Here is a 15,710-nt window from a genome sequence, read left to right as displayed (position 1 = left end):
TGAAGGGATGGATATGGATGATTGTCCTGCGCTAAACGAAGGATCAAATATATTTGGAATGCACAGTGAACAATTTAATTGGATGCAGAAATAGAAAAGAAAATACAAGTATTGCAATTTGAGTGTTTGGTTTTGTTTTACCAACAGCAACGGGATCTATTCTCAGCCACAAATAAACTAGCAGCATCCTGCCGTGGGGTCTCCTCCTCGGTGGGCTTCAGGCGAACAATATACATGTCAGCGTATTGCGCGTAGTAGGTCTCATGTATCTTCAGCGAGAGTGTGGCAAAGATTTGGTCAACATTGACACCACTCCGGGCAGATGCCTCACAGAAAGCGAGACCCTTGTTGTCGGCAAAAGTGAGTCCCTGCAATTGGCTTATCTTGCGTCTCTTCAGATCCTCGCACTTGTTGCCCACCAGGACAATGCACACATCCCGTTTGCTGTACCTTTCGATCTCATCCAGCCAGCACTGCAAGCTGTGGAAACTGGATGGACTTGTGGTGTCATAGACGAGCATAATGCCCTGCACTTCACGGTAGTAGCTGGGCAGCAGTGGTCGGAAACGCTTCTCCCCGGACGCATCCCATATGAGTAGCTGCACAACCTGCCCGGCCACCTCAATGTAGTGCATTCCCAACTCGACTCCTACGGAACTATGGTATTTGGCCGTGAATCGTCCGCCCATAAAACGCTGCAGCAGACTGCTCTTGCCCACACCAGAATCGCCCAACAAAAGTATCTTGAAGTGCATCTTGAAATCGTCACCACAGAACAGTTTCGTTATAGAATTATTCACAGGAGCTCTCAGTCGAAAAGGAATGATGGAACTAGGTTATTTCAAAGGTAGCCTGATGACTTACTTGTTCCCGTTTGAAGTTGGAGATGTATTAAAAAGTAGCAGACATAAGCCATCAGTGTAAAGTGTCTTAAAGGCGCTCTTCTCTCGTCACAAAGATATGTACATATATGTACATATACTTACGGCCAACTGTTTCCTGTAAATGTCTATACAAATTAACATTAAACTGCCAGTGGGTGGTGGGCGGAGGTTCGAGTTCAAACTGCTTCAGGACCCCGCGGACAGCCATCATAATCATTCCCGCATCTGATGGCGTTGGCAATAATGTTTGCTCTCGGTGATTAACGCAATTAAACAGGTGCTCGAAATGATGTTTCCAGTGGATTAGCTCCCCCATGTACGAGCTGTACGAGAGGAGGCTTAGCTTCGGGAGTCGTGGACGAGCCATTTTAGGGGATGGATTGGGATTGGTGGACATGGTGGATGAGGGATGGGAATGCGTACGTCCGCTAATAAGGGACACATTAGCAACATGCGCCACAAGTTCGCATTATTTCTGAGCGGAAGAATGGGTGCGTTCGGATGGAATGGGATGGTGGGTGGGTGGGGTATGACGTTAAAATTCCATTAGCATCCCACTGGTAAAGCTTGACCTGGAGCGGTCCACCTTGATGGCGGATGGATGGTTGTTTGGGCGCCTCAATGTGACTGCTCAGGTGTACGTTTCTTCTAGTCGGTTCCGTTGTTGCTCTGCTCTGCGCCCATGCCACTTATGCAATTGCCACCAAAATGGTTCACATACCCTGGACATAATGAGCCACTTGCTCGGAACGACTTACTCAAATTAAATTCAGCATTTCAGCCATTACAAGACGCTTATAAAGTGTATCAACGGATGCATACCCTGGAAAGCCTTAGATAATGGAAAGCTCTTCTCCCTGACTCTAATTGACTACCCTGCAGAGACTCATCATCTGCTACCCTGGAGAGACCCTGGAGAGACCACAAAAACTGCTAATTGAAGAGTTTTTGTTAGTGCCTGACGTTGTTGTGTTATTCCCATGTTTTATTGTTAAGTAATACAAGGAATAAAAACAAAACCAAAAGCCCAACAAACAATAAAAAGTAAACTATTTAATGACAGTCGGTCGGAACGGCAGCAGACCACACAAACGGCCCAGAATCGTATTCAGAATGGATTCAGACTCTCAGCATAGTTCAATGGATTGTTACTGGGACACAGACCAGAAATAAGTACGTATTAAAAGTGAATAAATGTTGAGGCTTACGACCGAAAGATACCATGTAGGGCAGCATGTATCACCTTAATGTTCGAATCATTCTCTCATTCATGGACTACCTTGATGTCGAGCATCGCGTTACGCGATTCACAATATTTCGATGGTTTTTATGACTGCATTTGCACTTTGAAAGTTTATTGGATCATACAAAATATTAAATGAAAAAGATAAGTGAGTTTACAGCAAGAGAGAGTGCCATGATACTGATGCGCTGGTAAAGCCTATCCAAGTGCGTGCATGCCTTTTTGGCACTCTACACGGCATGCAGCGCAACAACATCAATACTAAACAGCGGGGGCAAAAAGAAAAGGAGAACACGCCCCGCTGTCGGGGACGGACGAGTAAAAAGTAAACAGAAAAGCCATTAACGGTTACAACAACACCGGCAGCTCTTATTGTTGCTGTTTTTTGAGTTTTTTTTATTGGAATTGCTGTTGGAATAGAGCATGAACAAAAAAAAACAATTACCATTTCGCAAAAACAAAGATAATTTGCGAATGGGATCGACGGCATGATACAAAGGCGAGACATGGCAGGAGGAAGCCTTGAGAGAGTGAGAAGGAAAGAGAGAAGAGTACTGGAAAGAGATCAGCTGGAGCAACAAAAGCCGGAGCGGGAAAAGACAGTTGCTGGAGTGCTCAAAGAGCGAAGGAATGCGCCTCACCTTGTTCAAATAAACCTTGTGGAACAGAAGGAGCGATCCGGAGAGCTGAATGTCCGTTGTTCTGAATCGGTAAAAGGCAGTCGCCCTGCAATTCCCCATCTCTCTCTCTGCCTACATACATCAGCTGCTCTCTCCCACTTTAAAGCTTACTTATTTGAGCGACAAACAAAAAGCATAATAAACATATTCCATCATGAATTACCTCTGCCTGAGTATCTCAAAGTACAAAGTTACAAAATATTCTGTGGATCACTTTTGGTATTTTTATGTCATCTCAATACAATCATCGATAACCTTCCGCATTGGAAGCTAATAAAAATATGATTGAGGTCAATGCCAAAAAGCCCAGCACGTTGCAACAACCTACAAATACAATGTCAGTGTAAAGTGTCAACAGTAATCGGAGTTTGACCTGAAGTGCTGACCCCAAATTCGGTGGCAATTGAGCTCTGGACTGAGGGCAGGGGTGGGTCTGACCCGACGCACTGACCCAGTAAACGTGCGTAATCCACAAAAAATCAGAAACCCACGAAATGCAAGAAAAAATAATAGAGAGGAAAACCAAAACAAATCTGGTTTCCGACGTGACTTGTTTATTACGCCTAACGAACTTTCTATGGGAAGGGCCGCCATCGCCACCGCAGCCGCCACTTGGCACTTGGATAATCTTGGGTACTTCACCGCAGGGCCGGATACCATCCCAGCATTCAGAGTACAGAGAGAAAGATATTAAAGAAAACATGGAAAAAGTTTCCGCCGTACCTCTTCTTCCCATGGAAACAAAAACCTGATTTGGACCGATCTTGGATGTTTGGATTGGGGAACTGATTCTATGGGAATATACACCAATTATAGATAAGGGAGATGTATATTCTTTGTAGTATTATTAATCAAAACTTAATCTAAATAAATCAACATCCTTTAGGCCATCTTCCGCAAAAATATATAAAATGCAGCGGGAGAGCTAGAGAGTGATTCTTAATATTTCGAAAATACTTATGTACATAACTTTCTCCACATAGCAATATCTCTAAAATGGCAAAAATATAAACGATTTTCAGCAGAACATTTCACTTTCAACCGATTTTCGGCTTTTGTTGTCATATTGTGTGTAATATCAAAACTTTGGAACCACAGTGCGCCAATGTTCTGCTGCTGATGCTGCCTGGCTGATTTTATAGCCTTCCAGTGGGGGGGTATTTTTATTATGAGGAGTTGTTTGCCATGTGGCAGAGAAAGCCTCTTCGATTACATATGTATGTATGCATGAAAATACATATAGGAACTGATGGAAGCTGTTAGCAGTCTATTGATTATATTTTATAGTTGCAGTCACAGATAGCATAACCATATCCCTAGCAATGGATCTGCAAGTGTATCAAAAGCTTCGCCTTTCTATGCTCAATTTGCTCACTTGTTGTTGCTGCTATTATCGCACACTGCTTCTACCGCTGCTGCTGCTGCTTCTGCTCTGTCGCGGCATTTCGTTTTGTCTGCGCTTCGTTTCGTTACTTTTGCTTTGCTGTTTCGGGCTTCAGTTCGAGTTCGCACTCGGAGTCGCCGCGCTTCGCCGTACAGTGGGACCAACGGCCATTGAAACTTACTAATTGACGAACTGTAACTACGTGCCAAACTGTTTGTCAAACTGTATTGTCAATTTATCATTGGGACAACAAGTCTGTTGGACAAGTATGTTCAAGCCACCCATTCACAAAATCCTTTTTGCCACCTCTTTTCGGCCGAGACCCCACTGTGCGCCGTGGCCCGTCGTTTTTGTCGCTGTCGCGTTGTCGTCACTGACGCAGCCGCAGTCGCCGTCGTTGCCTATCTCAGTCGCTGCGCCGCCGCGGCGGCCGAAAGAAACCGAAACCGAAACGGTCATTATTAATTCGTACGTACTCGCCGTCGCAGTCGCAGTCATAGTCGCGGTCGCCGTTTTGCGGTTGCGGTCGCAGTCGCCTGTTGTGTGCGGTTTTCCCTCTCCATCCCATAAGAACCGTTGCAGGCCGGCGTTTCGTATTTTGTCGCAGAAGAAGACCAGAAGAAGATTTTCCCCGCGCCCAGATCAACGCATTCGTTTGTCGTCGTCGCGCTTAATTAAATACTTCTATTTTTTTTCCTTACTTACCATTTTTTGTTGTGTTGTTCCGACAACCCAATTATATATAGCTTAATTGTTTAATAGCAACCACAGCAACAGCACAAAGAGCAAAAAGAAGTAAAGTTAAGTGCGAAAAGTAAAATAAAGTGAAGTTTCAGTGAGTGAGTGAGTGTGAGTGATTGAGTGCGCGAGTGGTGCTGCCCCTGTGTGTGGGTAAACAATTGGAGCAGCCACAGAAAAAGGCAACCGCCACCGCCCCTCGCAAGTCGACATTGGACATACACAATACGATCGCCCAGAGGGCTATTGATTGTGCACCAACTCGGATTTTTGTCTAGTACCTGGTGCCGCCTTTTGCGGCAAGTTCAAGTTCAAAGAGAGGAGAGAGCTTCTTTACCGGTAAGCATACTCTCAAATTGACAGCGCCCAGAACTTTACATGAGGGGGCGGTGTCCTCTCTTAGTCTCTTTCTCTCTCTTCCTTTTAGCATGGCGCTCTCTCTGGAAGCAGCGTGCGTGTGTGTGTCTCTCTCTTTTACTTTTTGCGTGCATTGCACCTTTTTGGGCCGTATTCCTTTTTGTGTTGTCGTTCGCTTTCAATGCATTTTGACAGTGGGAATGGCTAATCGTTCTGGCATTTTACATTCTCCACGGTTGCCACCTCTGCCGCGACTACACCCTGCGCACATTCCTTCCATCGTTTGTCATATCCTACTCTCCCTCTCCCCACCTGCACTCCACCGGCACTCTCTGACATGAATTCGCATTCGCCCGCACCTGATGATAAAACACTAACAATGCTTTTATCGGGCTATTAAGCTGCAGCTATACCCTTTGTAAGAATTATCAGCTTTAAAATATTTTTTGTTGACTGCTCGAGAAGACAAATGTGAAGTTAATGTTTCTTACTGTTATGGTAATAATATCGGTTAGAACAATGCTCACAGAGCTGTGGTATCCTCTGTGAACCTCAAATACGGTATACCCTTGAAATTTCTTTAGTACTGGGTATCCCCAAAACAATTTTGATGATTTGTACGGATTGTCGCTAATCAGCTACAGTCATCTTTCTCTCATTCTCTCACTTTTTTTGGGAGTGTGTGTACACTCTTCTACTGGGGCACTCGCTTTTGTGACTCTTCTTATCTCCCCCTTTTTGCCGAAAAATCGTAATTGAAACCAAATAATGTAAGAAACCACCGCAAAACGTTTTGCGTTGCGGAAGAGTCGTCCACCTCTATTCTCAAATGCAACATTACCGACCGTCTGATAAGTCTGAGGGTATGTGCATACAAAGACATATGTACATAGTACATAAGTACATATGTACAATGTACATACATACATATGTAAGTATGTGCTTACCGCCATAACTTGTGTCTGATATAGAAATTCTCATGCAATTTACTGTTGTCATAGTACTCCGCATTATCTCAATAGTCTTATAAATGGGTTGCGCTGGTTCCGGCTGGTCAGTGTTCCTCTGCAGGTAGTATCCGTGTCTTCTGGTTCTGTGTTTAGTTTTGATAGCGATCGTGGCTGGCACACATGGTAGTAGCTGCTAATGGTCTCAATACATTTGTTCAAAGGTAGAAATCCATTTAGATACAGATATTTACATGGGTGTGTGCAATCTTTGCTGTTTTCTTGGGTTTATGGGATCGTTAACTTTTGATATCTCAACAGAAATGATTTCTGCAAACTCTGCTAAAAGTTATTCTGCAAAAATTATTCTTGAAGGCAAATCGAAAGCTGAGATTGTTATTTGAACAAATTCAAAACTCAAAGGTGATCTGTAGGCGAATAGTAAATGGTTACACTTAAGATCATAATTTCCAAATAAATTATGAATCAGCTCAAAAAATGTTACATTGTCAGAAATCAGTCAATTTTGAAGTGAATGTTTTCTATGAGAAAGTGTTGTAATTATTAATGATCTTATCGGTATGGAATTTTCTTAATGATTCCACATTAAAATGGGTGATATTTGACAGCCCTAAAGCCAATGATCTCAGCCGAATTTCATGATAGATATTTGGCCATCGCCCACACATCAATTCGAATATTCGAATGCTTGCATTTGCTGCGCGATCTGTTTTTTGGCGTTGAATTTTGCTCTATGATCAGCTCTTGGGTCCAATGATGGATCCATAATGTGGGGGCGCAACAGCAGCAGCAGCCGCACATTAAGTTTTTGTTTTGGGGGCTCTGTGTTTACGCTAACATTAACTTCTGTCGACCAAAGCAACTGTTCCAATAGAAAGCCAGTTAACAAAAGCCACGCTCCGCTTCGAGGCCAGGGCCTGGGAAGACGATCAACGATCCAGCGATCAACGATCCAGCGATCGATCGATCCATCGGTCGGGTCTGGTCTGGTCGTCAGAGTCTAAATATAGATTTCGACCATATTTGTTCGGCAAATATTGGCAATGAGTGTGCGGCAGCTCGAACCTGCCTCAATTCCGTCTCAGTTTCTGTATCTGTGGGTCTGTGCCTGTATCTGCGTCTGTTGCTGCATGTCTCTTTTTAGGCAAGAGGCGGAAAATTCATTTTTTTATCCAAGAATTATACCTTTTTATACCCGGTACACGAAGAGTAAATAGGGTATATTGTATTTGTGCACAAAGTGAATGTATGTAACGCACAGAAGGAAACGTCTCCGACCCCATAAAGTTTAAATATTGAGTCGATTGGGCCATGTCTGTCTGTCCGTCCGTCCGTCTGTCCGTCTTGTTTGTCGGCTAGGTCTCAGAGACTATAAGAGCTAGAGCCACCAAATTTTGGCACCAGACTACTGTATGCTCACACTGAAACCAGTGTGTTTCAAAAATGAGCCCCGCCCCCTTCCACCCCCGTAAAGTGCGAAAATCTACAATTTTGAGGATAACAGAAAACTAAAAACGCCATTCCGTAGGGAATGGCCATGTCTATCCAAATTAGGATCCGATTGGATCACTATTATAGCCACAATGAAGATATTAATTTTCAGTGGCCAAACCCACCCCGTCCCGCAGCTTATATTTGTTTTTTACACATTCTCTCATTCATACTCTGCTTCGCGCAGTTTGTGTCCTCTGCCTCTGACACGTCTCTGCCTCTGCCACGACTCTGCAGTGTGTGTCTATAGGGGAGGGTGGCGAGCTAAAAGAGCGTGTTGGCGTGAGCAGTGTTGTTGATGTAGATGACAGATGAAGAAAAAATGTATAATATCCGCTAAGGTGCAGATGTAGTACTGAGTGCCGGGTATAAAAGTTGTGACGCGTAAGAAGCGTCTCACACGTCCCTTCTCGTTCAACTTGTATTCCATAACCAAAGATAAAGCAAGGATCTATCATGTCTTGAGCGATTTTTGGGTTCCATTAAACGGAGGAAAAAATGTTTATATTTCAATCCTTTTCCCTTTTTTTTCGCGCCTGCTTGACGAATCTTTATCTGTGGGATAGCTTCCTTAATAACTTGTAATCTATTTGTCAATATTTTTCCTGTGGATGCTCTTTAAACATTATGCCTACAGTATCTGTAGATCTATTTCTCCATCTGTATCTGTATGTGTAGAGATGTACATATCTATGTATATCTATGTATATTTGCTAGCCTTCTCCCAGCTCCCCCTACCCTGTCCACCACCTCTTCCTGGTTGTGTGTCTGCTGCTGCTGCATCCACATTTCAGACATTCAGACAATGCCCGCGTATTCATAAACAAGGCATCTGTCCATCCGTCCATCCGCTACGCGTGTCCATCCATCCGTGTGTGCCTGCCAACCTACCCATAAAGAAACTATATAAGGAGGTCTCGTCGGCAAAAATAAGCAGAACTTGCGAGTGCAAAGTGCGAGTGAAAGGGCTCTCGCTGTAACCTTCCGCATTGACAAGCAAACGAGCACTGAAAATAGGCAGAAGTAGCGAGTAACTCTGCCACCGACGAGACCTCCTTATATAGTTTCTTCATGATCCTACCCATGCTTCTGGGGCTCTTGGGCCACAAGATATATATTTTTTCAGCAAGTTGGTGCCACTTCTTGCCACGGCTTGTGTGTTAGTGTTTGTGTGTGCTGCTGCCGTTGCCATGCGATCGCTTGCTTGCTGCAAACAAAAAAATATTCATTTCGGTTTTTCTTTCTTTTTTTCTTGGCTCTGTTTGTCTCTCTTTCGCTGTCCCTCTTAGTCTCTCTTTCACTGTCTTTTACACTAATTGTACTGCATTTTTTTGTTAGCTTTTCTTGACAGTAGATGTTCTGGTTGTTTGATGGGTTTGGTTTCTCCACCTTCTCGAAGGTAAAAGTGCGAGTAGATATGAAATACAGAAGTCCACTGAGAATGCTTCTACAGGTAGAAGTTTGCCCTCAGCGAATGGATACATGTGCTTATGATACATACATATGTACATATATTAAACTTTTCAAAATTGAAATCTTAATGATCCCTGATAAAAGCACAGACACAAAATAAACAAAACTCCAAAGAACTGACCTTTGGCAACACAATTCGAATTGACATCCGATACAGATGCAGATACAGATGCATGCGTAGAGTGGATACATACAGATACACAAGTGTGTATGATATGCCTCTGATAGTCGACATTAATTAAAGGGGCCTTCTGTGACGCAAGTGACGCCTCAAATGCAATTGCTGCAGCAGCACATAGATTGACGGACACTCAAGTGGCTCTCAATTCGATTCGAGATGGCAGCCAATCTCCTTGATTGAGGAGGCGTCTTATCAGTCAAGGAAAGGGCAGTGCGAGTATCATATCAATTGATTTATGGCGTTGATGGAGAGAGCGGCAATCAATTGAGTAGCTGGCCAGAATGCGAATCACCTTCAGCCTCAATTCCCCAATTGATTGCCGGACGACGACAATGATCATCACATCAAACTACGAGTGTATCGTCATTCAGATGTGGAAGGGAACGCATGTGTGCGTGCTTATCATTCAATTTACAGACTGTTCTCGTTTCTTGATTCTATGCCACAAGAAGAATCAACGAGGCGTCTCTCCTCAGTCAGCAGCGATAAGTCCAAGAAAAGATAACGCTCGACCCCGAAATCTCAGGCGAAGCACAGAAGAAGACTTTCGAGAAAGATGCTGCTTGTATCTGTATCTGTGGGGCAGCTGTTGATCTCACTAAAACTCATTTCAATTTCACGCTGTTATTTAACGTTAGCATAAATTCAATAAACAAACCAGAGAAGATACGAAAACCAAAGCCCAGACGCAACATTCATTAGACTCGAAATTGATACAAGCCGCTCGGATGGGATCGCCCTCGAAATATTGATATTGATTATTGATATTACCATGCTTCCAAATACGAGTATTTCTCTCTGTTGTGCTGTGTGTTCGATGTCTCTTATTTGTGTGTATGTTTCTTGTGTGCACGCCGTAAACACGCAAACAATTTATGGCCTGATGAAGTTGATCCACAAAAGATGATCTAAGATTAAAAGTTATTGAAAGATAAGAAATACATACTGTGATGATAAATGAATGAATCTTTAAGCTTTCAGATCTATGATGAAAGAGAAAAACCCTTCTACGGAAGCTCCGCTCTAAGCTCCTTAAATATTTGTCGATCTAACTAAGGTTGCATATTGAGCGCTGCTAATCTCTAAATTTCATAACAAACGCTGAAAACATATTTAGTTTTAATTGCAAAATTATATAAATGGTGCACGTATATTTTCTAATTTCAACAACTATTTGTAGCAGATCGCCATTAAATTACACCATTGTTTGACACAAAGAAACATATTTTTAAATATTAAACTAAATTGAAAAATGAAAATAAAATCGGAAAATAAGTGCATTTTTTTTTTTTGAGGCACAGAACAATCAACCTTAAGACCTCAGTTACACTTGGTTTCCAAATACATGTCTGTACGTACATACATATGTACATAGTACATGTGTATGCATGTGTGTGAAGACTAGCATTATCGCTTTTTTTCCCACTCATTGGAAAGGGCGACTCAGTTTTTAGAGCTATTTGGACCCTAATATTCTGCGTAGGATCTTCAGTTCTCTTTCAATTTATTTATCGTATCTTTGTGCTGGGGTGATCTTATAGATTCATAATGAAAATAAAGTTGACAAAGGCAGAAAAGAATCTCCAACCCTAAAATATTTGCGAATTCAGACCACAAAGTCTGGCTCAAAACATTTGTATGTGCTGTGATGGTAGATGCGTAAAGGTGGAAAACCAATGTTAAAACCACGGATTGCAGTTTATAAATTTTCTAATTAGAGCTCTCACTAATATTATTGACACCCCAATTGATCATCTGACTTGCAGATACTCCTCAGAACTAATGCGTTCATTTTGTTACCAGCTATAAAAAACGATTTAACAAAAGCCGATCCCATATCCAAGTATTCCACAATAGATTCAACGATATCTGCCTACTTGAACTTCTCGTAGCCGCATATAATCCTATTTAAAGCCATCTTCCCCATTTGATCAACAGTTTATTCAAGCGAAATAAATAAATACGAAACTTCAGCTACGCTCGAACCCAAACGAAACGCTCATTTTGTATGCATTTAAAGCTTTTGTAATGAGCTGCTGCTGCTGCGTGCGACTGCGTGACATTTTTTTTTCACACTTCTCGTTTGATGGCCACCGATTTTTCGGTTAGTTTTTATACCCGGTACTCGAATAGTAAATAGGGTATATTGTATTTGTGCGAATAACGGTTGTATGTAACGCACAGAAGGAAACGTTTCCGACCCCATAAGGTATATATGTATATTCTTGATCAGCATCAATAGCCGAGTCTATGTCTGTCTGTCTGTCTGTCCGTCTGTCCGTCTTGTTTGTCGGCTAGTTCTCAGAGACTATAAGAGCTAGAGCCACCAAATTTTGGCTCCAGACTGCTGTATGCTCCCACTGAAACCAGTGTATTTCAAAAATGAGCCACGCCCCCTTCCGCCTCCGCGGAAGTAGGGAATGACTATATCTATCAGATCACCAAATTGGGATCCGATTGGATCATTATTATAGCCACAATGAAGAAATTAATTTTCAGTGGCCAAACCCACCCCGTCCCGCAGCTTATAGCAGCACACTCTGCTTCGCGCAGCCCCTGACACGGCTCTGCCGCTGCCTCTGCCGCGACTCTGCCCTGACTCTGCAAAGTGTGTCTCCAGGGGAGGTTGGCGAGCTAAAGGAGCGTGTTGGCGTGAGCAGTGTTGTTGATGTAGATGATAGATGAAGAAAAAATGTAAAATTTGACAAATAACCGCCAAGTTGCCGATGTAGTACTGAGTGCCGGGTATAAAAGTTGTGACGCGTAAGAAGCGTCTCACACGTCCCTTCTCGATGTTGTTTGTTTGCTGCGGGAAATGTTGTCGCGAGTCGAATGCATTTCAACCTTATAGCCACATATACTGTGCACACATACAAACATACATTTCTCGTATCTGGTATCTGAACTGTTCACAATTTCATTTGCAATTCAACTTCCGTCAACCAACCAACCGTCAGCCGTGGCACTGTGTGGAATTTTAAGGCAAGAAACAAGAAAGAGGAGGAAGGCTGCGGACATCAGTGACCGAAACGTTTGGTACTCTCAAAGTAGAAGTAGTAGTAAAACAGAAGTAGTAGAAGAAGTAGAAGAAAGGAAGAAGTAGAAGTAGTAAACATAATATTACAAAAATAGCGGAATTAATTTTAATTAACTTCTTAAAACCTTTCAGCGCTTTTTTTTCTCTATGTGTAACTGGAAGTTTCTGAATCAATTCGAAAACTAACAAACATTTTTAAGACCTTTTTATGCAGTTCAAAAATATATCCCAAGCTGACTTCTTATTAGATGGAAATTATCATACCCTTTGCCATGGTAAAAACAGAAATACCATGACGAGCTTCAAAATTGTATCTGAAAGATACGACAGATACGTATTAAAACTGAAAATGAAATGGTTATGTAAATGCAGAAACTGAAATGAAAATGTAATTAATGAGCATAAAATGCGGAAAAATTTGTGGAAATATAATATACGTGAAACGAGTTTTTTCATTTGTCAACATCTACATCATCATCATCGTGTGCATAGTGATGGGGGTCGCGGGGGACTGAGGGGCCTGAGAAATTGTCAAATGAAGTTGGGGCCCCAACAAATGTTTGGACAGAGCCAGGAAGAGCACAGCAATTGCTCTGCACGGGGTTTTAATTAAAAAAAACTTATGAATGTACGACGACGAGTGTATCTGCAAGATACATTCAACATTCACTTTTTTCGGGGTGTTTTTTTTTGCCCGGCTGTGTGTAAGTTTGTCGTCTTCTCTTCCATTTTCACCATTTTATTATTCCATTTTTCTGCAGGAAAAACTCTTCGATTCTCTTGATTTTGTAGCAAAAAGATCCTCCAAACTAAAACCTCAAAATGGGACTCTCTCACTATATCGCAAAGATATAACCCCCACAAAAAATGCACCCTATGTAGTTCTCGTGTTTGACAGGATACATTAAATTTCTATTTAAAAGAGAAATTTTCCTGGCTCTTACCAGAAATGTACCTTTTTACTTTAGGCTTTTCTTTATATTATTCGTGAAGCGCATTTCTCGAAGGTTTACTTCGAGCTTTAGTTATTAAACTCTGGGATTGATTTAATAAATTTGTGAGATTTTCTCAGCCTACGAGTTTCTGTCGATTCTGCCTCGGAGACACGCAAAAGCTGCTCTTTCCTCAAGCTGCAATGATGAAGTCACCCGTTGAGGGTTTCCAACCTTAACCATCATTCAAACTCAATCGTGATCTCATTATTGACATTATACATATATTTGCATGCATACATCTTTAATCTACACTTCATCATCCTACATTTCCCCATGCCTTTGCCTTATTTTTAAACGCCTTTTGCTGCCCACTTTTTTGTCATTTGCATCGCAAAACCTATAACTCTTTCACAATTTGTCCCAACCCACAGAGCACGAGAGCACGTACCACGTACTAGCACAATCCTCATCCTTGGATCTGGCGGGCCTGTCCGGTCAAACCCCACCTGTCGCATGAGCAAATCGTGAACGTTAATTAAATGTCAACAGATCCAGCGACAAAGGAGCCAGGCGGTGAGGAGCCAGCGCGGAAGGAGTCGCTGGAGAACGGGGTCGGAGAAGCCAAATGAATTGGAATTGAAATTGAAATTGAGAATCTGTCGGCAAACAACATTGCGAAGTTGTGGGCAAAATATATGCATGATTGTCAAATAAATCAAAAGATTCAAGGGAGCGAAGCAGCGAGAGGAGAAGTGACAAAGAGAAGCACAGAAACTGCGAGAACATTACATAAAGCAGCAAGACAACGACTAAAGGACAATAGAATCCCATCAAAGAGGAGACTTTCAGCGAGAGACCAGGACAAGAAGAGCTCACCAGAACTAACCAGAAGGAACAAGATCAATTGAAAGTAACAACAAGAAGGGGAAAGAGCTGCTGGAAAATGGTTAACGCTGTGATGGATGCCATTGCGGTAAGTAAAATGTTAATAAAACATAAGAAAGTGATAAGGAGGGTTAATAAAAAAGCGGGAGTGAGATGATGGAAACATAAACAGGGAAAGTCAGTCAGTCGCGTCGCTTGTTAGATTTTATTTAAAATATTTTAAATTTTTTTGTTCAGCGATATTCTACGATTTGCTACATGAGATCTAAATTGAAATTGTCTGTAAGTTCTCCCTGTCTCTCCTGCCCTGTTCTTATTTGCTAATAATCCCACTTCCTCTCTATATGTCTTTAAATTCCTTTCTCTCTCTCTCTCTCTGAACCCCTTCCTCCGCAAATAATCCCCACTCAGATTTATTGCCAATTGAAGTTTTGTTTGCACTTCAAACACAAGAAACTCTGCGGTTGAGTTTCCATTTTATTTTCAATTTTTTTTGCCCCCTGGTTTTTGGGGTACCCTATTAAAGAAGGGTACATTCGTTTTTGATGAGCTATAGAAATTTAGATACAAATTACAACTCATCCACGACTAAGTCACCCATGGAACTCCCTTTGTACTGAGACATTATTTTGTGAATACAATTGAACGAATCAGACTTTGGTAGCTGCGGAAATGTTACAACTCAATCAAAAATTCAACTACCATTAAGGGCATTCGATGATTCGACCATTACGTCTTGCCTTGTTTCTTTCCGTTTGGTTTTTGCTTGCTTTGCCCACATTTTCAATTTGAATCTGTTTGCTGTGGCAATTGCTCAATTGGCTGGCGGCCTGTCCATGGCTCCTTCTCCCTTGTCTGACCGTCTGTCTTTCTGCCTGTCTGTCGCTCCAGCTGTGTGTCTGTGCCATTATTACATACTAATCCATATGTTTAAGCTTGTTTTTTTTTCACGATTTCTCTCTCGTTTTGGTAAAAATACAAATTCCATTGAGGCGTATACGTGATGCGGATTCGATTAGGAGATGAGGATGGGATACATTTAAGAAGTATTTTTAATGAAGTATGTGCATATCTGTAGATTCAAAACCATTTGCTTACAGAAGCTCTAAACTAACGGCATAAAAATATAAATTTTACAACCAAAAATAAAAACGAGAAGGGACGTGTGACGCGTCACAACTTTTATACCTGGCACTCAGTACTACATCTGCACCTTAGCGGTTATTATACATTTTTTCTTCATCTGTCATCTACACCAACAACACTACTCGCGCCAACACGCGCCTTTTGCTCGCCACCCTCCCCTAGAGCAACGCACTGCAGAGTCAGGGCAGAATCGCGGCAGAGACGCGGCAGAGTGTCGGCAGAGTGTCGGCAGAAGCAGAGACGTGCCAGAGACAGAGGCCACAAACTGCGCAAAGCAGAGTGCGAATGAGAGAATGTGTAAACAACAA

At 42.2% G+C, this 15,710-nt stretch overlaps 2 protein-coding genes across 3 annotated transcripts in view; one reads left to right on the top strand and one right to left on the bottom strand.

The window, feature by feature from the left end:
- Positions 1-122: 122 nt before the first annotated feature.
- Positions 123-763, bottom strand: LOC117894778 (ras-related protein ORAB-1). The gene has a single exon (XM_034802007.1). It carries the CDS (start codon positions 753-755, stop codon positions 138-140), a length of 618 nt encoding a protein of 205 aa, XP_034657898.1. The 5' UTR covers positions 756-763; the 3' UTR covers positions 123-137.
- A 3,908-nt stretch (positions 764-4,671) lies between these two features.
- The window catches only part of LOC117903463 (protein sprint), a 130,602-nt gene continuing 119,563 nt past the window's right edge, over positions 4,672-15,710 (top strand). Inside the window, exons 1-2 of one of the 2 annotated variants that reach the window (XM_034815503.1) lie at positions 4,672-5,268; positions 13,803-14,344. In XM_034815503.1, coding sequence (XP_034671394.1) covers positions 14,315-14,344 — 30 coding nt within the window. In that variant the 5' untranslated portion in view covers positions 4,672-5,268; positions 13,803-14,314. The remainder of the gene's footprint in view (positions 5,269-13,802; positions 14,345-15,710) is intronic. The other variant, XM_034815505.1, reaches the window with a different exon arrangement.

The sequence above is a fragment of the Drosophila subobscura genome, chromosome A, assembly GCF_008121235.1.
Source record: "Drosophila subobscura isolate 14011-0131.10 chromosome A, UCBerk_Dsub_1.0, whole genome shotgun sequence".
NCBI lineage: Eukaryota > Metazoa > Arthropoda > Insecta > Diptera > Drosophilidae > Drosophila > Drosophila subobscura.
The sequence above is the reverse complement of the archived record's forward strand: the minus strand, read 5'-3'. Positions and strand labels throughout refer to the sequence as shown.